At 43.0% G+C, this 25592-nt stretch overlaps 1 protein-coding gene across 2 annotated transcripts in view; it reads left to right on the forward strand.

Moving 5' to 3' along the window:
• Window positions 1–5922: 5922 nt before the first annotated feature.
• Elp3 (elongator acetyltransferase complex subunit 3) overlaps window positions 5923–25592 on the forward strand; it is a 64123-nt gene continuing 44453 nt past the window's right edge. Inside the window, exons 1-7 of one of the 2 annotated variants that reach the window (XM_050152190.1) lie at window positions 5923–6041; window positions 10421–10520; window positions 16415–16553; window positions 19229–19299; window positions 19933–19996; window positions 21174–21242; window positions 23703–23857. In XM_050152190.1, the coding sequence (XP_050008147.1) occupies window positions 6023–6041; window positions 10421–10520; window positions 16415–16553; window positions 19229–19299; window positions 19933–19996; window positions 21174–21242; window positions 23703–23857 (617 nt within the window). In that variant the 5' untranslated portion in view covers window positions 5923–6022. Of the gene's footprint in view, window positions 6162–10420; window positions 10521–16414; window positions 16554–19228; window positions 19300–19932; window positions 19997–21173; window positions 21243–23702; window positions 23858–25592 lie in introns of both variants that reach the window. The other variant, XM_050152189.1, reaches the window with a different exon arrangement.

The raw sequence follows: 25592 nt of genomic DNA on the forward strand, positions 1-25592 counted from the left end.
GAAAGCAAAAATCAAAAAGATTTTTAAAAAACAAAAAATCCCAATCAGTGTTGCTTCAGTTCCAGAAGCCCACAAGTGAAGCAGCAGCTAAGAGAGACACATCGATTCAGATGCTGCAGACACGAGGGCGCTAGATAGGGCCCTCGGTGGTCACAGTCAAAGCCACATCTGTAAACACGGCGGAAGTGAAACCAACCACATCAGGCTCTTTTACCCCCAACTTCTTCCCTCAATACGGAGATGTGCGGTGCTCTATATTCTATTTATCCCAACTTTCGCCCTCAGTAGGAAGACATGCTGTTTTCTACTTTCATTTAAACTTCAATTGCACGTGAACTGGGGATCGTGTGCCCTTCCCTGCTGTCTCCCCACAAGCACGCAGGACTTGACCACTTTTCCTTCCCAGAGTTTAGCGTCCTGCCGCCGCACACTTTCTCAGAGGGTGACTGCTGTCCAGATGGAGGCAGGGCAGAGAAACAAAGGGCTGGTTCCCAGATACCCGGATGTGCCTGGCTGAGGGAGCTGGAGAACAGGATGCTATCAATAAAACCCAATTTTGACACAAACAGCGCTACCCCCAAATAAATTCCGCCAAAAGTGAAACACTGTTGGGTTTGATTGTTAAAAAAAAAAAAAAAAGGAAAGCCAGGTTCAAATCTTTTTTTTTTTTTTGAGAAATTAAACTTTAGATCTTTTTACTTTTTTTAAAAAAAATGAATTTTGTTTTTCTTTTAAGACAGGGTCTCACTATGTAGCCTAGACTGGTCTTGAACTTACAAGATCCATGTTCTTTTAAAAAAAAAAATGTTAGCCAGGCGGTGGTGGCACACGCCTTTAATCCCAGCACTCAGGAGGCAGAGGCAGGCAGATCTCTGTGAGTTCGAGGCCAGCCTGGTCCACAAGAGCTAGTTCCAGGACAGGAACCAAAAGCTACGGAGAAACCCTGTCTCGAAAAATCAAAAAAAAAAAAGTTTTTAGAGTACTATCCAGTAGAGAAGGGCAGAAAATAAAACTCCCCCTTTGTGAAGGTTGGCTACCCTGCCCTGTTGATCTGACTGAGGACACAGGAAAATACATTCTTTCAACCCCAGGCTGTGGGCTATTACCCCCGGATACCAGGACAATACAATACTCTAGGTAATACTCCAAAATGGGGTCAGAAAGTAACAAAAATCATAACATGGGCAAGACTGAAGATAAATATCTAGAGTATTTCAAAAACTAGTTTGAACTTTTGATGGGATGGGTCCTCCCTACATAGGCAAGATTCTAAAATATCAATATGAATTTCAGAAACTTTTTTCCCTTAAGTTTTTTATTAATTTTCTTTTTATATTTTTGCCAGTACAAATTTCAAAACAGAGAAAAATCAACATGAATATCACCAGATCATCACTTACAGGCATCCAATACGTGCTTAGCTTGCCCCCTACTGGTGATTTTCCTGTCTCCATCGCTAACTATTTAGAAGTGCTACTAAATAACTTTAAAATAGGTTGGGAAGCAGTTAAAGACAACTGGGTTATTTATGACAGTTTTTTTTTTGTTGTTAATTGATTTTTATTGAGCTCTACATTTTTCTCTGCTCCCCTCCCTGCCTCTACCTTCCCCTTCAACGCTCTCTCAAGGTCCCCATGTTCCCAATTTACTCAGGAGATCTTGTCTTTTTCTACTTCTCATGTAGATTAGATCTATGACTGTCTCTCTTAGGGTCCTCATTGTTGTCTAGGTTCTCTGGGATTGTGATTTGTGGGTTGGTTTTCTTTGCTTTATGTTTAAAAACCACCTATGAGTGAGTACATATGATAATTGTCTTTCTGGGTCTGGGTTACCTCATGCAAAATGATGTTTTCTAGCTCCATCCATTTGCCTGCAAAATTCAAGATGTTGTTATTTTTCCTGCTGTGTAGTACTCCATTGTGTAAATGTACCACATTTTCCTTATCCATTCTTTGGTCGAGGGGCATTTAGGTTGTTTCCAGGTTCTGGCTATGACAAACAAAGCTGCTATGAACATAGTTGAGCACAGGTCCTTGTGGCACAATTGAGCATCCTTTGGATATATACCCATAAGTGGTATTACTGGGTCTTGAGGAAGGTTATTTCCTAATTTTCTGAGAAATCACCACACTGACAACCAAGGGCTGTACCAGCTTGCATTCCCACCAGCAGTGCAGGAGTGTTCCCTTTTCCCCACAACCTCTCCAGCATAAGTTGTCATCAGTGTTTTTGATCTTGGCCATTCTTACAGGTGTAAGATGGAATCTCAGAGTTGTTTTGATTTGCATTTCTCTGATGACTAAGGATGTTGAGCATTTCCTTAAGTGTCTTTCAGTCATTTTAGATTCCTCTGTTGAGAGTTCTCTGTTTAAGTCTGTATTCCATTTTTTTCCCATTGGATTATGTGTTCTTTTGATGTTTAATGTCTTGAGTTCTTTGTATATTTTGGAGATCAGATCTCTGTCTGGTGTGGGGTTAGTTGTTGGAGGAGGCGCTTGTTTGTCCAGGCTGCCTGGCTAGCTTAGCCCTGAAATAACCTCACAGAAACTGTATTATTTAAAACACTGCTTGGTCTATTAGCTCTAACTTCTTATTGGCTAATTATTACATCTTAGTTTAAGCCAACTCCATTAATCTGTGTATCACGATGAGGTCACAGCCTATCAGCAAAGTTTCAGCACATCTCTGGCTGGCAGATCCATGGCATCTCTCTCCCCACCTTCTTTTTCCCAGCATCTAGTTCCATCTTCCCTGCCGACCTAAGTTCTGCCCTATCAACAGGCCAAGGCAGATTCTTTAATGGTAATCACATTAATTGTAATCACAGCACACAGAGGGGACTCCCACATCAGTTACTGAAGATCTTTTCCCATTCTGTAGGCTGCCGTTTTGTTTTGTTGACTGTGTCCTTTGCTTTACAGAAGCTTTTCAGTTTCAGGGGGTCCCATTTATTAATTGTTTCTCTCAGTGTCTGTGCTACTGGGGTTATATTTAAGAAGTGGTTCCCTGTGCCAATGTGTTCAAGTGTACTTCTCACTTTCTCTTCTATGAGGTTCAGTGTGGCTGGCTTCAAGTTGAGGTTTTTGATCCTTTTGGACTTGAGTTTTGAGCATGGTAATAGATATGTGTCTATTTTCATTCTTTTACATGTTGATATCCAGTTATGCCAGCACCATTAATTAAATATGCTTTCTTTTTTCCCATTTGATTTTTTTTTTTTTGCTTCTTTGTCAAAAATCAGGTGTCCGAATGTGTGTGGACTAATATCCGGGTCTTCGATTTGGTTTTATTGGTTTTATGACAGTTCTTAGCACCTGACACTGGACATCTGAATGCTAGGCTGGTTAGAGGTTTGGTCACCCTGCCAGGCTGAATTCCCACTGAACTCAAGGAAAGTATCAATGCCAATGAAAGAATTTGCACACAGTGTCATCACACCCTACTCCCATGGCCGTTCCGCACTCCAGTGCCCCATCACCACTCTGCACTGCCATTTTGCAACCCCCCTTAATCTCAGGTTCCTTGACAGCTACTACTACCCCATTTATCGGTCCTTCCTTATGACACATTTTCTCAACCCTTACCTCTTTATTGATTATGAACTATCCTAGTTGGGTTCTGTTGCTGTGCTAATACCCTAACCAGAGCAACTTCATTGTTCAGGTTCTGTGGATGGCCTATTGAAGCCATCAAAAACGTTTTCAGAACCTGAACAAGCCTTACCATTTTCACGGCTTTCTACCCTAAGCCTGTGCCTGGCTTGAGGCACAATAATTTCTTGCTTTCTTTGGTTCCCACACTTTGATGACACTGGAGTCTATCTTGGTTAGACTTTCTATTCCTGAGATGAAACATCATGACCAAAAGCAAGCTGGGGAGGAAAGGGTTGCTTTATATTTTCACATCATAGTTCATCTCCAAAGGAAGACAGAACAGGAACTCAAACAGGGCAAAGACCTGGAGGCAAGAGTTGCAGAAGCCATGGAGAGTACTGCTTACTGGCTTGCTTCTCATGGGTTATTCAACCCCTTTCTTAGAACCCAAGACCACCAGCCCAGAGATGGCACCACCCACAATGGGCTCGGCCTTTCCCATCAGTCACGAATTAAGAAAATAAGCTACAGCCAGATCTTATGGAGGCATTTTCTCAATTGGCATTCCCTCCTTTCAGATAACTTTAGTTTGTGTGTCAAGTTGACATAAGATCAGCCAGCACAAAGCCAGAGCAGGTTCCTGTTTAATACATGTTAATGTTTTGAAATACATATTGACATCAAACTCTAACAAAATGACAGATAGAGAAGAGGCTGGGGGTTGGACTATAAATCTGAGAGCAGAGAGATGATAATTAAAACCATGGAACTCTGGGGAATCATTAGAAAAAGTCAGGGTCAAGTGACTTCTGAAGAAGACCAGTATCTTGACATGAGACAGGTATCTACAAGAGACTGAAAAGAAATAATAGAAAACTCTAGAGTGGGGATCCTTGTCCTAAAATATTTTCAGGGAAGCTAATTTATTTTTTATTGACAGGAAGGTGCTATTAAGATAATTTGGTACACTGAAAAAAACAATTCAATCTTGACCAGAACAGTTTCAGTGTCATGGTAGCACCAAAAACAGAGCTACCTCAACTCTAGTGGGAAGTAAGGAATTGGAAACATCACATCCAAGCTTTTATTAATGTGAAGGATTCTTAATATCTGGTCCATGGACAGAGGAGACCATGAAAGAGTTTCAAGAAAAAGTTAAATTCTAAGTCCTACCTCCAGATGTTGTATAATTTTGACCATGGTGTCTCACCCAGTGTTTCCGGAACAGTTATCAAGAAAGATGTGTCGTGTCATCTATCTGAGACTCAGGGAAGCTATAGACTGCAGATCCTGCAAGATCAAGCTGATAATTGCTTCTTGCCTAGTGTCTTTCAGGAAAACCAGAGCGTAGCTTTCACCACAGTGAAGGTTGAATCTCATGGTGTGTGGGATTTCTATCCAGTCTTTGTGTGCTGCGCCTGAGTTCCTAAACCTCCTTGCAAGGACCACTCACATCTGCATTCTTCAAACAGGCACTCCCCATGCTCCTTAGGAGGAAAAAACAGAGACAAGAAAACAAGCATTGAATCCCCACTTGAGCCCACAAGTAACTGAGCGCAGGATAACCAACCGCCTGTTTTCTGTCTTCGTTCTGTGTCTCTTTGTCTCCTTTACTCTGGCTGAAGGCTCAAAAACAAATCGTAGTCCTAAACCTGCAGTCACCTTGACTCCAGAGAAAACAGAGCCTCAAAGGGCAGACTCGTGACCGTCCTAGGGCCCTTAGCAGTGCCCTGGGGCAGTAAGTGATTATCTTGGATCTCCTGGAGGGATATCAGCAACAAAGACTTTGACCACCTTGCAAAGCAGAACTGAGACACTGATCAACCAGAGCACACCTTCTCCAGGATTGTTTAAACAAAGCATACCTCGTGGTTCCTGTCTTCATTTCTCCCATAACCTTTAAAAACTAACGCTTACATCAACACCCCTAAAAGACAGGCTTGGGTGTGGATGTGGGGAGGAGGGTGAAGTGTGTGTGTGTGGGGGGGGGTCATTGGTCTCCTTTATCTGTTCGTCTTCCCAACATGGTTGGCTCTGCTGCTGACACGTGTCGCAGCATCACTTGAGGAAACTGTCAGAGCCCAGGCTTTTGCTTTAAGAACTCAGGTTACACCTCACACTCGTCCCAACTTCTCAGAGTAGCTGCTTTAAATAAACTGTCCGGTCGATACCAGCCAGGGCTAGCTGGCTGTTCCAAAAACAATTCTCCATCCTCCCACAGAAAGAACGCAACGCACCGCCCCTCCCAGTCAGAGTGAGCAGCGAGCCGCCACCCAGACAGGGCGGGGCTCCGCGCGCCGCCTTCTGGGAAGAGCTTTCTGGTACAATCGCTGTGCTTTCACGACAGTCCCGGGTTGCTTTACGGCTGCTCGGCTCCTCCGCAATCCGAGCTACGGTAACGTGGCGCCGTCCCCCTACATCGCGTACTGATGAAGCAGAAGAGGAAAGGTGCAAAAAAGACAAAGCGGGACGAGGGGGAAAGGGAGGCAGCAATGGATGACCCACAAGACCTGGATGAACCCCACACGTCCAAGGACTTCTCCTCCCTGAGGACCCCCGCGCCCTGGGGTCGGCTGGCCTAACTTTATCTGTGTGCTTTGTGTCCAACAGCCAGCCTCTTTGGAAGGGGCTGCTTGGTGTCTTTTGTGTAGCTGGGTGGATGGTACCGTTATTCCAAGATAGGTCTCAGAGGCGTTAAGGTGGGGAGTGGATTTGAGGCGTCGCAGTTTCATTTGTGGCGACTGATTGGACGTGTTTATTTGGTTGTTTGGTTTGGTTTGGTTTTTAAATCTTAAAGTAGGAAAGGCGTCGGCCCTTCCTTAAAGTAGGAATTATCCACGCAGTTTGCGCAACAGCTTTACGTGGACTTGCTCCCTTTTGTTTTACCCCCGGAGTGGCCTGGAGCAATGTTGTGCAGGTTTTTCAACAGAATGAGGTCATTAAAAAAAAAAAAAAGAAAAGAAACGAAAAAAAAAACATTTTTTTTAAGTATTTGTAATAGATTCCACTCCTAGCTCTGCAGACCATCTTGAGCCGTTGTTCTGATAATGCTTGTCTGCTGTCAGAACAATAGCTGGGAACTGAACCTTTACCCAGCCATTTTGAAGTTGTGTCGTCTAAATTTATACTTAGTGTGTGGAGCCGACTGGTCATGGTGAGCCCTTGACCCCCCGGCATCAAATGAAAACTAAGTGTGTTGTTGGTCACTGCTTCTTGGCATTAACTGGAATTTCCCTTCCAAACAGCATGGCCTGTATTCTTGTCGCACCAAACACAACATGCACTAGATTGATTTGATCTTGCTGCGTTATAACTTGTTCCTTCTGAGGTGATCAGGCCACACAGCTTTACTCTTATGGCTTTAACAGTCACCAACACCTTAGTTTTTATTTTGTTCTTGTGGTTTTGTTTAAAATTGTTTTTTATTGAGCTATATATTTTTCTCCGCTCCCCTTCCCTTTTCTCCCCTCCCCTTCTGCCCTCTCCCAAGGTCCCCTGCTCCCAGTTTACTCAGAAGATCTTGTCTTTTTCTATTTCCCATGTAGATTAGATCCATGTATGTCTCTCTTAGGGTCCTCATTGTTGTCTAGGTTCTCTGGGATTGTGATTTGTGGGTTGGTTTTTCTTTGCTTTATGTTTAAAAACCACCTATGAGTGAGTACATATGATAATTGTCTTTCTGGGTCTGGGTTACCTCACTCAATATGATGTTTTCTAGATCCATCCATTTGCCCGCAAATGTCAAGATGTCATTGTTTTTTTCTGCTGTGTAGTGCTCCATTGTGTAAATGTACCACGTTTTCCTTATCCATTTTTCGATTGAGGGGCATTTAGGTTGTTTCCAGGTTCTGGCTATGACAAACAATGCTGCTGTGAACATAGTTGAGCACATGTCTTTGTGGTATGCTTGAGCATCCTTTGGATATATACCTAAAAGTGGTATTGCAGGGTCTTGAGGAAAGTTGTTTTCTAATTTTAGTTCTTATTTTGAAGTCACCTCTTAAATTTGTTTACTTGCTGTCATTCCCTCTACCATTTTTGCTTTCGCGTACATTTATTTTTGTCAACTCTTGCATCTGTCTTCTGAGATTTGTCTGTTGGGTCAGGACTGCTGCCTGTCAGCTTAAAGGTTTTCTTTGCGTCTGGTAGGTTTTATTTTGTTGTTGTTGTTTTGTATGGGTAGAGATGTGTGGTGTTGCACTTATGTATGTGGGAGCGCAGGTCAGAGGAGGAGTTCTAATGTTCTGTTCTGTCACACTCCACCCTACCCCTTGAGACACGATCTGTCACTAAACTTCGAGTTAGGCTGGCAACCAGCAAGAGCCAGCAATCCTGCCATAGTCCTTTCTGGTTCTCTCTTTCACACATTCTGGGTTTATAGGTATTAATGTCGCTATGCCTAGCTTTTAACATGAGTGCTGGGATTCGAACTCAGGTCTTCACATATGTGGATTTTTAATGTACTGTTCAAAAGCCTTTTGTTTAGAATCCAAATTGATTGTATCTTTTTCCCCCTTTTGTTTATATTGATAACCTCTATTTCTTTAAAAACTACTTTCATTTCTTAAGTTAGAGCATTGTTAACACCTTTTATGCCTTTGCATAGTGGCCAGTGTTCTGTGTGTTTATTGAACCCTGTTCAGGCAGCCTGTGTTCAAGTTGGATAGATCTCCTTTCACCAGAACAGGTAGTTGTAATGTCTGGCGCTGTTCCATCCTCTTTGTTTCCCTGGAGTTTTACACATCTTTGTGTTACCAGCCCAGCCTTGTTGGGGAATATTATTTTAAGGTGTGTTGCTTTTGTTTATGCTGCATTTGTTTAACTCTGTGAAACTGTGATTCTTTGCCTCTCTAAAACACCCGAAGGTCCTGGTAAAGAGCTGAACGGCCAATAATGAGGCAGGAGCACAGATAGGCGGGGCTGGCAGACAGTATAAATAGGAGAAATGAGGAGGAGAAGAGAGAACAAGGGGAGGAGGGCTTCAGGGGCCACTGAGTAAGAGTGAAGGGAAGGAAGATAGAAGACAGAAAAGGAAATCCCAGATGGTAGATGGGATAATTTAATTAAGAAAAGCTGACAAGAAACAAGCCAAGCTAAGGCCAGCCAGTCATAACTAAGAATAAGCCTCCGTGTGTGATTTATTTGGGAGCTGAGTGAAAGGCCCCCATAGAAAGCCAAAAGAGTAAAACTTCGCACTACACAGCTTCCTGCCCTTTCAGTGAAGTCAGATGGGGGTATGAGAATATGGCTGTGCAAGCTGACAGGATGCTATGTCATCTGTGTTCACCCCACACCCCAAGTCCACCTCTGGTACATGGCCTCTGGGCCACCTTTGTAGAATTGAGAAGTGCTGGGGAAGCATTTACTCTTTGACTGCACGTGGACTTTTCTCTTGTTGTTTTGTCTGTAGCTTTGCCTCATTAAGTCAGTGTGGTACACAGTGCACACTATGGTGAGAAGACAGGGACCTGGGACTTAACCCTGCTTGATCTATTTTTTTAACATCTATAAAATGGGATAGCAATACCAGGTTTCCAGTGTGATAGTGAGTTTCAGATGGGACTGGATGAAAGGTCTCAGTACATTCCATGGCCTCCTTAGCCACACTTCTATGATCACTTCTTTATTTTACACCAGCAGGCAGAAGGCGTGGTCGTTGCCATCACCCAAGCTAAGACATCACACCATTCTTATCAGCTGGTAAAAGATAGGCTCCACTGACCCTTAGGAAAAAGAGCTGAGATTATCCTGGTTTGGCTGAGCCATTTGTGACAGTCTGGCTGTAAGATGATAGGACATGCAGCAGCATCTCCTGTTTCTGTGGATGGGGGGCTGCCGAGACAGGACCATGAAAGTCTACAGATGGTGTCTTAGAAATGTGGCTAGATCCTTCGATAGGCCAGACAAGGTAGTCTATGCAGTATAATTTCAGCACTGAAGCAGAAAAATCACAGGTTCAAGGCCTGCTTGAACCAATAGCAAATTCAAGTCAGCCTGAACTGTATAATGAGAAGACAGCCAAAGGCCCTTCAGTACATCTTTGTGGAATGGGCAGGTGGTCCTGTCGTTTCTCCTGAGTCTCTTCAGGTTGAGTTAGTGCATTCTGGGACAGGCAAGTTCCTGCTCTGTTTCCCTCACTCAGTCTGAGATTGAGTTAGTGCATCCCAGTGTTCTCTGTGGGCTTATGGTGTTCATCATTGCCACTCTGCAGTGAAGGGCTAGACACTCAGTTACTCTGGCCCCTTCCTGCACTCGTAGGTTCTTTCCGTACATGATTGTTCCTGCAGTTGTCTTTCCTCTTTCCTGTATCTCTGCGATATCCTCTCAGTCCTGGACTTCTAACGGGAGCTTTTCCCACATACAGATAAGGTTGGTTTGGTTTTTTGTTGTTATTGTTGTTTTGTTTTGTTTTTGGTTTGTTTGTTTTTGAGAGGCGCATTAATTGAAAATACAAAAGATGTTCAGATTGTGAACAATACAGATTTAGTGTCTCCTCCTCTTGAGCTATGTGTTTGACATGTTTGAAATTATTTTAGAATTAGATGCCCCTGAGCTGTTCTTGAGATGATTTTGGAAGGAAAGTTACTAAGTAAGATTGTTAAACCTTTACTGTGGGCTGGCAAGATGGCTCTGTGGTAAGGCCACTTTCCACCAAGCCTGATAAGCCAAGAACCCATGCAGTGGAAGGAAAGAACCAACTCCTGTCCTCCATACTTTATTGCATGCGCATGCCCATGTGTACGCATGTGTTATGTACATATATACGAATAGATAAATAAACGTAAAAAATGTTGATGAGACTTTTGCTGCTGTTAAAATCTTTACAGGAGATCTCAGCCCTGCTGAGCTGATGCTGATGACTATAGGAGATGTTATCAAGCAGCTGATTGATGCCCACGAACACGGGAGAGACATCGATCTCAATAAGTAAGTGCAGCTATAAGAGGGCAATCTTGCAGTTTTGTTCTTAAGTAACAGGCTGTCTGTCTAACTGTCTGATACATGGCCTCACTTTGAAGCCCAAGATCTCCTCACACTCAAGCCATTCCTCTTGCCTTTTCCTTCCAAGTACTGGAATTACCAGCATGCCCCACTATGCCGAGTGGGAGAGTTGTGTTAACTGATCCTGTGCTACCTGTTTTCTGTGTAGTCATTAAGAATCGGAGATTTCTGCCTTGTCCTATCATGTCCTTGACAATGAGTAAGCTGTGTCCGAGCCTCCTAATCTAATTGCCTCCATCTTTATGGGGTACTCCCAGTATCTCAGGCACTGGTACAAGGGCAGTGCAGGTAATGGCTGGGTTAATCCTCTCAGGAACTTGATGAGGGGTGTCTTAGTTTGAGTTATTATTGCTGTGATGAAACACCATTACCAAAGCAGCTTGGGGAGGAAAGGGTTTATTTGGCTTACACTTCTAGGTACCATCTGTCACTGAGAGAAATCAGGGCAGGCAGAAACTCAAACAGGGCAGGAACCTGGAGGCAGGAACTGATGTAGAGGCCATAGTGGAGTGCTGCTTACTGGTTTGCTCCCCATGACTTGCTCCGCCTTTTTTATAGAACCCAGGCCATCAGCCCAGGGGTGGTACTACCCGCAATAGGCTGGACCCTCCCCCATCAGTAAATGCCTGACAGGCTTGCCTATAGCTCAAACTTATAGAACATTTCTCTCTCTCTCTCTAATTATAAACTAATTGGCCCATTAGCTCAAGCTTCTTATTAACTCTTAAAACTTATATTAGCCCATTATTCTTGTCCATGTTAGCCATGTGGCTCAGTACCTTTTTCAGCGAGACAGTCACATCTTGCTTGCTCTGTGTCTGGATCACAGCTGCGACTGCAGAATCCTTTTTCCCAGAATTCTTCTGTTCTCATTGTCCCACCTCTACTTCCTGCATGGTCGCCCTGCCTATACTTCCTCCTGGCTACAGGCCAATCAGCATTTTATTAAACAAGTACAAGAAACAAATGTTTACAAGGTAAAACCATTGTCCCACAGAACCCCCCCCCATTTTTTTAAAAAAGAACAAGAACTCTGAATCTAATATTCTTTGTTTAGCTTTTCTCTGTACCATTATCCATAACAACTTGTAACCAACATTCTAAACAAAGGAAAATATCCATAGTCCATTTTTGGGGAATGTGGGCTTAGTTTTTCAGGCTACCTCCTCCTGGTTGGGGGTGCTGATAATCTTATGGCGGCCTAAAGAAAATTTAGAATTATGATCAAGTCCTGACTGTGAGGCTTGATCATCTCAGCCAGCAGTCTTGGGTGTTGAACTCAGGCATCTGGGCCATCCACTCCTTTTGGAGATTTCTCAGGGGGTCGTTCTTGATAAAACCTTATTTTTCTTAACCCGAAATAAATCTACAGCCTCTCATTTCCTGTAGAAACAAAAGCAAAACCTCTTCTCCAAAGTAACATATCGTTTTTAACTTCAATTTTGAAGTCAAGGCATTTACAAAATACCTATCTTGGATTAATTCAGCAGCATTTATAAGCAAATATCTTTTAGCAGCTGTTCTCCTTCCTCAGCATTCAAACAATTCAAAGAGAACATAATAACATACAGTATCCAGATTCTCTGTGTGTTTTCCATCTTTATGTGGCTTGATTTTAAACTTTATTTCTTTTATTTTTAATTTTTGGCTTTTTGAGACAGGTTTTCACTGTGTATCTTTGTCCTTGAACTCACAGAGACCCACCTGCCTCTGTCTCCCAAGTGTTGGGATTAAAGGTGTGTGCCACCACACCCAACTACTCTTTCTTTTTTATTTTAAGGACTTTAACCTTTTTTCTTTTCTCTCCCAAGCCTATATTTGTTTTTAAACACACTAAACTGTTTAGAGGCTTTTTCTTCTGAAACTATCTTTACAGCATCTCTCTTTTTTTCACTACATGAGTCTTTAATTTGCTAAATGATATGGCTAGGATTAAAGCCATGGCTTTGATGGCTGGATCCAGCCTATTCCTTAGCTTTATGAGATTTCAACCTCATGGTAGAGGTACCAGCCGTAGCTATTGTTTACTACCACAACTTTACAGTGTTTCAAGGTCCCTGCCACCACCAAAAAATTTGCAGTTAGTCATCAACACCATTCAAGTGTTTTGTGGCAGGACCTCTTAAAAGAGCTGCAAGGTTTTGCAGCTAAAACTGAGTCAAGAAGCCTCTCTTAAATGAGAGCGCTTGCCTCAAGCAAGCAGAGCCCACCCAGGAAAATGCTGCTATCAATAAGCCATGCTTAACTCTATTCTTTTCTGTCTAGATTTACTTCCCGGGCTCTCTCAGGCTTTATGTGGATGCAGCTGTCCATGTGGGCACCATTCTGTTGACTGACATTTTCTGTCCCACCAGGTCCCACAGCCGTTTAGCCCCAAAGAAATCACACAGAGGTCTACATTAATTATAAACTGATTGGCCCATTAGCTCAAGCTTCTTGTTAACTCTTATAACCTATATTAGCCCATTATTCTTGCCCATGTTAGCCACGTGGTTCGGTACCTTTTGCGGCGATACAGTCACATCTTGCTTGTCAGCTTGACACAAGCACAACACTTTTCTGTAAACGGAGATTGCCTGCACTTTTTAGTTAGAACCTTTTCTTTCTCATTTTTCCCTCAGATGGCACATTAATACTAATATCACACTATAAAACATAAATGACTTTAAAGTTCCACCATCTTTATAATTCAAGCAGATTAAAAGTTCATTCTCCTTAAAAATCTAAAATCCCTTTTAAAAGTTCAAGTCTTTCAACTATGGGCTCCTGTAGAAATCAAAATTAAGTTAAATACTTTTTTATTTCAAGAGGGAAGAACCAAGGCACAGTCCCAATCTGAATAATGTAAATAATTCAATGTCCAATGTCTGGGATTCACTCATGACCTTCTGGGCTCCTCTGGGGTACTTGGTCCCCTTCTCTAGCTCCGCCCTCTGCAGCACACACAGCTCGCCTTCTAGGGTCTGGCTGGCTCCACTCCACGGCTTCTGCTGTTCTTGGTGATCACCTCATGGTACTGGGATCTTCAAAATGTTGAGGTCTTCTACAACTCGGCTGCACTTTAACCAGTAGCCTTTCCTGGGCTTTCTTCGTGGTGCCAAGCCTCAGCTTTTTCATGGCCCCTTCAATCCTGGGGTTTCCACTACTATGCTGGGTATACCTTCACCAGTGACCTCTCATAGTACCAAGCCTCAATTGCTTTCCACGATTCTTTCATGGCTTCAAAACCTGTAACACTTGGGATACACATGACCTTGACTGCCAGCACAAAGTACAACCTTGGCCACCTTTTTTTTTTTTTAATATTTATTTATTTATTATGTATACAATATTCTGTCTGTGTGCATGTCTGCAGGCCGGAAGAGGGCACCAGACCTCTTTACAGATGGTTGTGAGCCACCATGTGGTTGCCGGGAATTGAACTCAGGACCTTTGGAAGAGCAGGCAATGCTCTTAACCACTGAGCCATATCTCCAGCCCTGACCTTGGCCACCTTTGAACACAGTTTGCATGTGCTAACTCTGGGGAAACACTTCCCAGTAGACTTTACCTCAGTGATGCTGGTCTCTTCTTAATCACAGCTGGTTCTTCAGCCCCAGCCAACCAGCATCCATTGCTCCAACAAAACAAAGGTTTAATTTAGAGATTCTGGTCTCTTGTTATTCGTAGCTGAGTTTTCCACTGGACACCACATATTTGTCACACAAATGGCCAGGTAGAGTCTTGACTTCCCTCTGAAACTTCGCAAGCCAGGCCTCCATATTCTGCATTGCTCTCGGTGTGCTTATCTTCTACGCTCCTACAAAACAGTCCACTGAGCTCTTAACTTCTCAGTGGCTTTTCAAGGCCAAAATTCCAAGTCCTTCCACAATCCTACCAAAACAACATGATCAGGTCTGTCACAGCAATACCCCACTTCCTGCTACTAATTTCTTAGTTTGGGTTACTGTTGCTATGATGAAATACCATGACCAAAAGCAACCTTTGGAGGAAAGGGTTTTCATTTTTTTTCAGCTCTCAGGTCAAGCTCCATCACTGAGAGAAGTCAGGACAGGAACTCAAAGCAGGAACCTGGAGGCAGGAACTGATGCAGTGGCCAAAGAAGGTGCTGCTTACTGGCTTGCTCCCCATGGTGTGTTCAGCCTGCTTTGTTATTGAACCGGATAATCAGCCCAGAGGCAGCATCACCCTTAATGAGCTGGAGGAAAAACTATAGAATAGTATACTTTCATAACCAAAAAACGGACAATTACGACTCACTTATTTTTTTAGCAAATGCTTTCTAAGCATGGTAGAAGAGGTTAGGTACAGCCATCTTAAACACTAATTAAGAAACTACGCCACCAAAGCTACAGAGAAACCTGTCTCAAAAAAAGAAAAAAAAACTATCCTACAGGATTGCCTACGGCCCAATCTAATTGGAGGCATTTTCTCAGCTGGGATTCCCTCTTCTCAGATGACTCCAGCCTATGTCAGATTGGCATAAAATTAGCCACACAAGTGGCCAGCAAGATGGTCTAGTAGGTGAAAGTGTAGGGGGTGGAGGAAACCAACTCTGCTCCTTATTTTCTTTACTGCATTTGCTCTTTATATATGTTCACAGAGAAAGTTTTCCCCACCACTATGTCATGTAATCACCACATCCATGAACTTTTGTAGACCAGTTCTCCGTTTCTTAAGGTGGCTGTACCCAACCTTTTCCTTTGAACACTGTGCTTAGAAAGCATTTGCTAAAGGAATAAGTGAGTCATAATTGTCTTCTTGTGACTCTGAAAGCGTTCTAGTCTAAAGCTTTTCCTACAATGTCTTAAGAGTGACATCCCTGTGTCTACTGCCTGAGACCTGAGCACTTCTCTGGTCTGTCTTCCCTAATTTCCCCAGCACATGTTAAAGTCCCTTCCTGTATTTGGGAAGCAGCCCTTGCCTGTGGTGTATGTGTGTGGGCTTAGCCACAACACATCACAAGAAAGGACTGTGGCTTACACCTGACATACCACATATGTGGATAGTTGCCTGTGCATGCTAGCTATTCAGTTAGCTGAAAACATTGTGAGCAGCCCACAGATTTTGTCTAGGTGGATCAATTAGAAGACAATGCCACCGGTAGGATTTGGTTAGTGGGCACAAAGAAAAGCAAAGCTGGTCAAATTGTTGAGATGATAAAGGGATAAGCTGGATACAACACGCATCTGTAATCTCAGCATTCAGGGGCAGAGGGAGAATTTTGAGTCCGAAGCTAACCTGGGTATAGCAAGACAAATGGAAGAGGGGTTTAGGAATTAAAGTAATTATTTGAACAGAAGATACTCTTGGGGTTATAGATAGGGTCATAGGTAGGAGGAGACAGAATTGTTTTGTTTTTTAATAGGTAAGGTAGATTCTAGAATTTGTATTCTGGTTTGATTTGTTGTTGATTTTATATATTATATTTTATCCAAGGAAGTTGTTCTTGATTGGGGTGATTTCTTCCTGGGGACACATGGCAAAGTCTACACACAGTCCCAAATGTCAACAGCGAGGCTGAAAAGGTAGTTAGCTCAGAGTAGTTCTTTAGGGTGGAAGGGTTTGGAAAGAGACCTTCACTGTGCCATTATCCTGGCCCACAGTCCTGCTTTACTTCCTAGTGTTTAGGGTTAAAGGAAAGCAGGGTGCTTACTAACAGATTTTGACCTTTGTTTCCTTAGTGTATAGGTTGTTAAGCCGCTCTTGTCCCCGGTGAAGGGAAGAGCAGGGCCAGATGTTATGTGTACACATCATTCTGTCAGTAACTTGTGCCTGAAGTGCTGTGATCTTGATAACTCTAAATGCTTGGGTTTCAGAGTGAAAACCAAGACAGCTTCCAAGTATGGCCTTTCGTCCCAGCCCCGCCTGGTGGACATCATCGCTGCGGTCCCTCCTCACTATCGAAAGGCCCTGATTCCCAAGTTAAGGGCCAAACCCATCAGGACTGCCAGTGGGGTAAGTGGCTGAGCTGGAGAACTGGTGGTGGCAATGGCGAGGTGGGGTGGGGAGCTCAGACTCCTGAATCTGTCGTTCTGTGTGCTCGAGTGAAGAGGGGTGCAGCAATGCTGAAGGGGAAAGGAAGCCAGCCAGTATGCTTAAAGCAGTTTTTGTAGTGCTTTAAAGAATGAGGCTCGGTCACTTAACACTATAACAACTGTTGCTGACCCTCTTATTGCTGATAGCTTCCAGTTGGTACTTCTAAAAATCATATCATGGTGCAGGGTAGGGTTTTCTTTTCTTTTGTTTCGCTTTTTAATTTATTTTTATTGTATGTGTATTGATGTTTTGCCTGCATGTATGTGTGAGGGTGTCAGATCCCTTGGAGCTGGGGTTACAGTCAGCCATGAGCTGCCATGTGTGTGCTGGGACTTGAACCCAGCTCCTCTGGAAGGGCAGCCAATGCTCTGAACCGCTGAGCCATCTCTCCAGCCCCAGCAGGGTAGTTTTATATGTGATGATTATGGAGTAAATCTCCAATAGGGAGTGCTGTGGGTGTCCAGAGATACGGGTCCCCACAGCAAAAGGGAGCCCCAGCAGAAAGCATGGTGCTTTCCTGACCTGTGAGTATGCTTGGATTATGGGGGTGGGGTCGGGCTCAGAGTGTTGGGAACAAGAAAGGAATAGGAAAGAGATCACAGAGGTGGGAGGGGCGTGAAGGCTGCAGGCAGGGAGTGCCACAGATGGGCGGAAACTCAGAGTTCACTTGACTGATGATTTTCTTTTTGAGACAGTCTCACTGTAGAGACCACACTGACCTTTGAACTCATACTGAGTTCATCTGAGACAACTAGGGACCTTGTTTAGGATTAGCTTGTAAACAGTCACGTACATCTGGCAAAGAAACCAGATAACAAGAAACCATTTCAGGTGCCTGTATAGGGTCCTGATGTGAGCAGGACAAGTTTCTAGAAAGTTAGTCCAGGTCCGGCCTGCATAGCAGTTCAGAAACAAAAGGCTGTGTTGGGAACTCTTGTCCTGATCTCTGTAAAGCATTATGGGCTAAATTGGGATTGAGGCTCTAAGATCGCTGAATGTGAGAGGCCAGGGGAAATGGGCAGGGTCAGGATTAGGGTTCATTGGAAAGGGGTTCCAGAGTTGAAGTCCATGTTCATCATATGACCCAGTGTGTTTGGTATGCTGTCTGGACCAGGACATGACATTTCTAGTGCCTGTGTTGGCTACTTTAGTGACTTGCTCTTCTGGATTCTGATATTTGTGGACAGTTGAACCCCACAATTTTTACATACAGTGTGCTTTCAAATCTGATGCACATATGTTATTAACAAGTACTTGTACACACACAAAAACGTAAAAAACAAAAATGAAAACCCGGGAGTTTAGCTTGTGTGCGTTGCTGTCTTCTCACCGCCTGCTGTTTCAATAACATCTCAGTTCAGAATCCCTGCTGACCCTGGTTGCCATGGCTCCTCAGAACATACCTGTCCTGTCTTTCCTTGATTTATTATCTTCATGGTGAAGATTGTCAGCTGGTCATTTCCTAGCACATTTCTCAGTTTGCTTTAACTAAGGCTTCTGTGTAACTAGAGCTGGGTCATGCCTTTTTGGTAATCTGCACACATGTGTGTGCTTACATAAGCACACTTCCATCTGTTTCGGGGTGTCTTGATCTGTCAACAACTGTATTTGGAGAACAATACTTTAGTTTCTTCAGCCCTGGGCTTCATTCTGATTCTCTCTGTTACACGTACAGCTTCCTCTTTGTCTGTAGGAAATCCTGCTCATGTTAGCCTTAGTGTGGCTCTATCTGGTCAGCTACTTCCTGTGTTAATATCTTAATAGCCTTAATATCTTTTGTTTTGTTTTGTTTTTGTTTGTTTTTTGTTTTTCGAGATAGGGCTTTCCTGTGTAGCTGTCCTGGAACTAGCTCTTGTAGACCAGGCTGGCCTTGAACTCAAAGAGATTCAACTGCCTCTGCATCCCGAGTGCTGGGATTAAATGCATGCACCACCACAGCCCGGCCTAGCCTTAAAATCTTTGCTACCAGCCTTTTCTCAAGCAGGCTCTTTCCCCCACCCATCCTGGACTCGGTCAGGTACTCTGAGATTTTATACTTAGACTCTGGATCAGTCTGGTCCCTAACTTCCCTGCTTTCTGCTATAGATTGAAATCTAGAGTGTCGTGGAATTTGAATAATAATGATTAGGTTTAATATATATAGTGACCTTTGTTAATATTTTAGCAAAAAAAACTAGAGAGAGAATAAGACTCATCCAAACCTTAAAAATTAATTTCCAGGCCTGGGTTTACAGCTCAGTAGAGGAGTAGTGCTCAGAGACTCCGGATGCAGTCTCCCCCACCATAAATTAATAGTAACAGTTCCTTATTCTGTATTTACCATAAAACCAACTGTAAAACTCATATACAATTCATATAAACATTCAGATATTATCAGTATAAAAGAATTCAGCTTTAGGGTGTAGCGCCATCCGTATTTTGAGAGAGATACCCAGATTTCTCTTCAGGTTGCATCGATCTTTCCCATCTTCATATCATGAAGACCCTAATGTGCAGCTTCAGTTACATTCCTTTCCTTCGCTCGTAAGGTAACCACTCTGTAGAACTGTGTTAATTTTTCAGTGATAGCTTTTTAATTAATCTTTCTTTTATAGATTGCTGTTGTGGCTGTGATGTGCAAACCTCACAGATGTCCACACATCAATTTTACAGGGAATATATGTGTGTAAGTATGATTTTGACAAGTTGGTGTGTGTATGTTTCAGTTAAACTAGTATGTAGATTTTCTAATGCCCTGGCCAGTGCAGGCTGATGATATTAAGATGTTGCTGCATAGACTCGCAGCTTTGGTAAGTGGAGCAACCACTGCTGCAGTGCTGAAATACCATAGGTTATGAGCTTGGGATAACGGACATCTGTGACTAACAAGCTCCCTGGATTCCAGCATCAAATTCAAAATGAATTTGGACCAGAAAAATATCAAAGTTTTTAAATTATTCTTATAAATAGCTGTTAGATTTCTGTAGTTGAGGCATTGAGAAGAATTCATGGGTACAAATGCATGGCTTGAGTAGGAAGATTAAATGGGAGGGAAATTTTCCTGAATATGGGCCCCAGGAAAGCATAGAATCATCCAAACTGGACAAACTGGGCTCCCGCATTAAGATGTAAAGATCTTTGCCTGCAGTGTTCTGGACACGAATGTCGTCATGTTCCTTCACTTACTGTCTTGTTTGCTTGTTGGTAAACAATGCTGCGAGAGCGGACTGCTGTTTGAGGTGATGGCAAAGCCGCTTTGATAGCAGGATTTTCTGTTGGACCGAGTATTTCACCTGCCCTCCCTTTCTGTTGTATCTAGATACTGCCCTGGAGGACCTGACTCGGATTTTGAGTACTCAACCCAGTCTTACACAGGCTACGAGGTAAAAACTTAATCCTGACTAAGTGCTGTGATCCAGAGTGAGGCGTGACAAGTACCAACGTTCTTAGAAGTGTGGGCTTTTTTCCTGATTAGAAAGCTTTTTGCCAGATATTTGACCATATGTGTGCCAAGCCACCGGAGCAGTGACATGAGCATTTCTTACTATTATTTCCGACCACTGTCCCAAGTGCTTTGCCACTCCAACCCTTTCAGCAGTATTTGGAAACAAGATACTGTGATTATCTCAGTTTTATGGTGAAGAATTTGAGGCATAGAGTGTGTGTGTGTGTTTAGACATTTCTCTTTATAACTCAGATTGACCTCAACCTTTTAATAGTATTCCTATCTCAACTTCCTAACCACAAGGACTTTGGGAATTAGATAATCGATCAGAGCGCTTGTCCCTGGAAAAAAACTGATTCTCCCTTTCTTAGCACCATCGATTGCCTGTAGCTCATTATCTAGTGGTAGGGCCTTAGGAAATCCTCATCCATGTTGGCATGTCAGATGGTGGTGTCATTGTGTGAGTCTTGTTCACACAGTCATTTGTTGGGATCTTGTAAGTGTATTTACTGTCACATCTAAAAGACATGACCTGGTTTTCTGCCCACCTCTCCCTGAGTGTTTGGTGTAGAGGTTGTATCAGCTGGAGTTAGCCACTCCGCTGTCACTTACTTTCTGTATTCTGACCAGTTGTGGGTCTCTATAATAGTTTCCACCTGCTGCTGTTCCAAAAAGAAGCTCATCGTCCTTGTATGCTAGGAAACTGCTTCATCACAGTAGTTTCCAGTGTGATAGTGGCTCAAGACCATTTGCTGAACCATTAGAACCCTTGTGTAACAATAAAGGCTTTGTGCAAAGAGCATTTTGCTACATGACTCTCTTGTATGTATGCCCATCGGTGTGTGTGCACCTATGCTTCGGATGTCATTACATTTCCACAGAAGGTGACTGAAAACCAAGAAGATGCCCTGCTGTTGAGGTACCCTCAGCAGTGTGGTAGGGACTAGTCTGATGTTCTGCACCTTGCCAAAACTGAGAAAGGAAGGTGGGATATGAGGCATGGCTTTAGTGTTCAAATCCCTTGAGTAGTTTAATTTTAATACAACCCTTCACTCCTTCGGTATTTTTTTAATTTGTTATGACTATAATATGATATTTTTTCCTTATTTACTTAGCCAACTTCCATGCGAGCTATTCGTGCTAGATACGACCCTTATCTGCAGACAAGACATCGGATTGAGCAGGTAAAGAAACTTTTAAATTGGTTTTTGTGCTTCAAGTGTTGCCGTGCCGTTGCTTGATTTGGAGTCGATGTGAAGGAGAGAAGAGTGATTTTACGCTCATCTGGAGAGACTTTCTGTGCCGTGTGTGGTTAGACTTGCACTCCTTAGATACTCCTGTTTCCTTGAAGGCTTTTATATTCTTGTACTACTTTCAGTTTGAAGGAAGTCACTTATGAAAGTGTGTAAAAGTTCTTTAGCAGTCAACAAGGGGTTGAACATCAGCTTCCAGAGCCAGGTGAAGAAGTGTGACAGGCTTGGTCAGTGAGAGCAGGCAGTTTACAGGAAAGTGGTGTGGGTGGCTGTTTGGGTCTTGTGGACTTGTTCTGTGCCATGACCGTGGTGGTGTATACTCCCCACTTGTACCTTTTAAAGGGGGTGGATTTTATTGCATATAATTTATACATTAACATAACAGGTTAAAAGCTTGTACTATGTTGGTGATCTTGAACTTCTCTAAGCATAGTTGACAAGTGTTAAAATGTAAGCACCATCTGTAGTTGTTATAGTAATTTACATGGCGATATAAATAGAAGGTCTAAAATAGAGCGTATAGTACACACATTGCTTCCGGGTTTGGGTGTCTGTTGTTGAACACCACCAGTTCTAGTGATCACTTTGCTGTCACCCAAGCACATGTAGGGCAGGAGTGTTTGCTGTAAGAGGACCCTACCCGGGGAGCCCACGAGGCTTGGGAAAACGTGTTCTGAACTGACTTTGACCTCGTTTTTGTATTCAAATATGGTATGTAACTCATTTAAGATAATATTAGTCAGGATCAATAGAACAGAACTTACAGAATGAAATGATTTTCAGGCTGCGGGCCAGCTAATCCAGCAATAGCTGCCTATGAACAGATGGTCTAAGAATCCAGTAGTTCAGTCTACAAAGCAGAATGTCTCAGCCGACCTTCAGTATATGGGGAGCCCCAAAGAAGTGGGCTCTGAAGCTAATGAAGGGATGGTCTTGGTAGCAAGAGCAAGAATAAGCAAACAGAGAGAGCTAGGCTTCCAGCAGAAGGTGTGGCAGAGATCTTCCCACCTCAAAAGATCTGGATTAGAAGGGGGTTTTCTACTTCAGATGATTTAATTAAGAAAAAAAATACCTCACAGGTGTACCCAGTCATTTAGGTTTTCATTAACTCCAGATGTAGTCAAGTTGACAACCAAGAATAGCCATCGCAAGATGGAAAACTGTCTTAACAGAGTATGAAATGGTATACAACTAAAAATGTCTTAACGGAGTATGAAAAGGTATACTTACTAAAATGTTTGAAGATCCTAGGTTTAGACATTATGATAATCACATAGAGTAACAATTCTTTTCAAACTGTACGTGTAGTAGAGCCATGGGAAACAGTAGCAGTGGGGTGGGTCTCCACCTCTGGAGGTGAGTGTGGAGTTTGGCTTGGAGTCCTAGCAGGAGCTTTTGTAGATGCTACCAGGACAGTTTTCTGTTAGCCGTGTAATGTTGATGGGGAGACACACGCTGACTCAGATGCACAGACACAGTAACAGCAGTTGGTACTTGCAGAAACAACTATTTTTGAAAGGTTCCATGGAGATAGTCATTACATGGTATATTCTAGTTCATAATTTGACATTTTGATCCAGTTTCCGTATACCTAACATACAACAAGAAATTTAAAAACTTTTAAAACTTCAAATCCAGGTTTATTGTAGCTGACCCAGTGGACAGTTGAGCCCTTCTGCCCTGAAGTAGGGAAGATGCGTTATTTCATTTTGGAGCAGTCAGTTAGTGCTTTGGTTTTCCAGTAGCATCTTGAGGGCCTGTGCCCACAGGCATCTTGAAGTCTACTCTAACTAGTACTCATCTTTCTCCCTGTGCACGAAGTCCAGGTTATGCATCACCCGCCACTGTGTGTTTCTACTGTGAAGTCAGACATAAAATATGATCAGTAAATTTTTGCAGTATTTGATACTACATTATATTGATTTTTTATTTATTATATTCTGTTATATCTTAAAACTCTTCCTGTTGTTAAGTTCCTATTAACTGTCAGCATTGAAGTCTGGCTTCTGCTTCAGTTTTAATTCTCTTTCCCATCTTTTTTGAGCAGGAATTTTTTATTTTGTTTTTTGTTCTGTTTTTAAAGATTTATTTATTATGTATACAACATTCTGCCTCCATGTATGCCCACACACCAGAGGAGGGAACCAGATCTCAGTACATATGGTTGTTGTAATATGTGGTTGCTGGGAATTGAACTCAGGACCTCTGGAAGAGCAGGCAGTGCTCTTAACCTCTGAGCCACCTCTCCAGCCCCCCAGGAATTGTTTTTTAAATGCACTGAATTAACAACATGTGCTTTACTGTAAACTGTGCTGGTGCGACTATAAGATGAAATTGGAAATCCTGCAGCTTCTCTAGTGTGATGCTCTGATGAATGTGTGTTTCTTCCAGCTAAAGCAGCTTGGTCACTCCGTGGACAAGGTGGAGTTCATCGTGATGGGTGGAACGTTCATGGCCCTTCCAGAAGAATACAGAGATTATTTTATCCGAAATTTGCATGATGCTTTATCAGGCCACACTTCAAACAACGTTCATGAGGCAATCAAGTAAGAAGCCCTATTTTCTCACTGAGTGATTGTCTGCTCATCCTCCTAGCGGCTACCTGCGATTTGATCCTTTCTATGTATAGATTCTGAATTTCTTGTACTCTTTCTTTCTTTGTGTATGTCCGTGTATGGGAAAGAATTATTTTCATGGAGCCACACCTCCTAATTGTTCTAATGAGTTCCACTTCCTGGTGACCAAGCATTCAAATATATGAGCCCTTGGGGGCCATTCTTACTCAAACCGCCGCATGTCTATGCAGTTACAGGCAGTGGGCACAGCATGAACAAGACAGAGCTGTGTGTCCTTGTGGTGCTTTCCTTTTATATCGGTGTCTTATGGAGTAACGGGTATGATGGAAAGGGCCTGGTGTGACACGGTCCTGCTGTAGGACAGCTAGTCAGAGACCTTCCTCAGGGCACAAGGAGGACACTGAGAAGGGAGAGCTCTTTCCACAGGCCACTGGGTTATACTCCAGTGAGCAAGGGAATGTCTTCAGGTGACGTTGAAAGACTCAGCGTGGGCCAAATTATGTATTTCAAGGAGCTGGAGTTTGTATGAAATGTAGAAGTATGTTGTTTCAAGCCAACACATCTTTGTTAACAGGCAAGGTCATTGAACTGTCTTCTGACTGACAGGTTAGAGGGTTACCATGGGAATGTGAGAAGCCTCTAAGCTTCCTTCTCACCTTGGTTCACCAAGGGTAGTGGCAGTGATAATGGAGAAGAGACTGATGAGAGGCATCAAAAGCCAAGCCTTCGTTGGATGCATGAGTAACTGGATGGAAATGACATATGCTAAGGTGGAAAAGCCATAGGAAAGCTCAGGTTTGATGGAGGAAATTAAGAAGTTTACTTTTGGTTTGTTATCTTTGAAATGCCCATGATGTATATAGAGATGTCCTGTAGGGTCCAGAAAAGGAAGTCTTGGCTGCAGGTACACAGTGGAGATTTTCAGTCATAGGTGATATTCACAGCCTCGTGGAGGAATGGTTTCATCTAGTAGAAGAGTTTTGCATCTCCAAGGTGTGCTAAGACAAAAAGCAATGTTCAGAACAGTTTGTGCTGTACAGTCCCTTCATGTATGTGTCTACCCAGGCCTATCAGTGTGGTTGTCACAGGCCAAGATCATCACTGAGGAAGGAGGAAGAAGAGCTGAGAGTAAAGGAGGCTTACATTTGTTGTGGAACCATGTTCCATGTACGTGGAACCATTGTGATTCACTTCACAGTAAGCCTTTGAGTGTGGTGTTCAGATTTCCTCTGCTTTACATTGGAGGAATCCAGAGCCCAGAGACGTAAAGCAGCTTACCCAGGCTTAACACAGGTAGTTGATGGCAGAGTGGGAATAGAAACCCCAGGCTACCTTCAGAGCCTGAAGTTGGAAATTGCTAGGCGTAAAAGGTGTGTTTGTGTGTGTGTTTGTGTTTGCGTGCACCGGAATGTTAAAAAGAGAGTGGTTCTCTTTCCAACACCCCTAGCACCATCAGACTTTGGCTTCTCTTGTGAAAGGGAAGGAAACTGTCCTGCTGCTGATTACAAGGTGGGTGAAATAGTGCTTTTTTGTAGGCTTTTTTGTGGTGATAAACAGTATCAGGCCAAGAATGGACATGAGGGGAGCTTTTTGACCCGAAGCTAAAGCCTGAATACACATGAGAATGGACTTTGAGTGGTCACTCTGCTATCAGAGATCAACAGTGATGACTTTGGTAGGGTTACCCCCTGGAATGAGCTTATAC

This window comes from Alexandromys fortis, unplaced genomic scaffold, assembly GCF_014885135.2.
Source record: "Alexandromys fortis isolate MF-2015 unplaced genomic scaffold, M_Fortis_MF-2015_v1.1 scaffold_75, whole genome shotgun sequence".
Taxonomy (NCBI): Eukaryota; Metazoa; Chordata; class Mammalia; order Rodentia; family Cricetidae; genus Alexandromys; species Alexandromys fortis.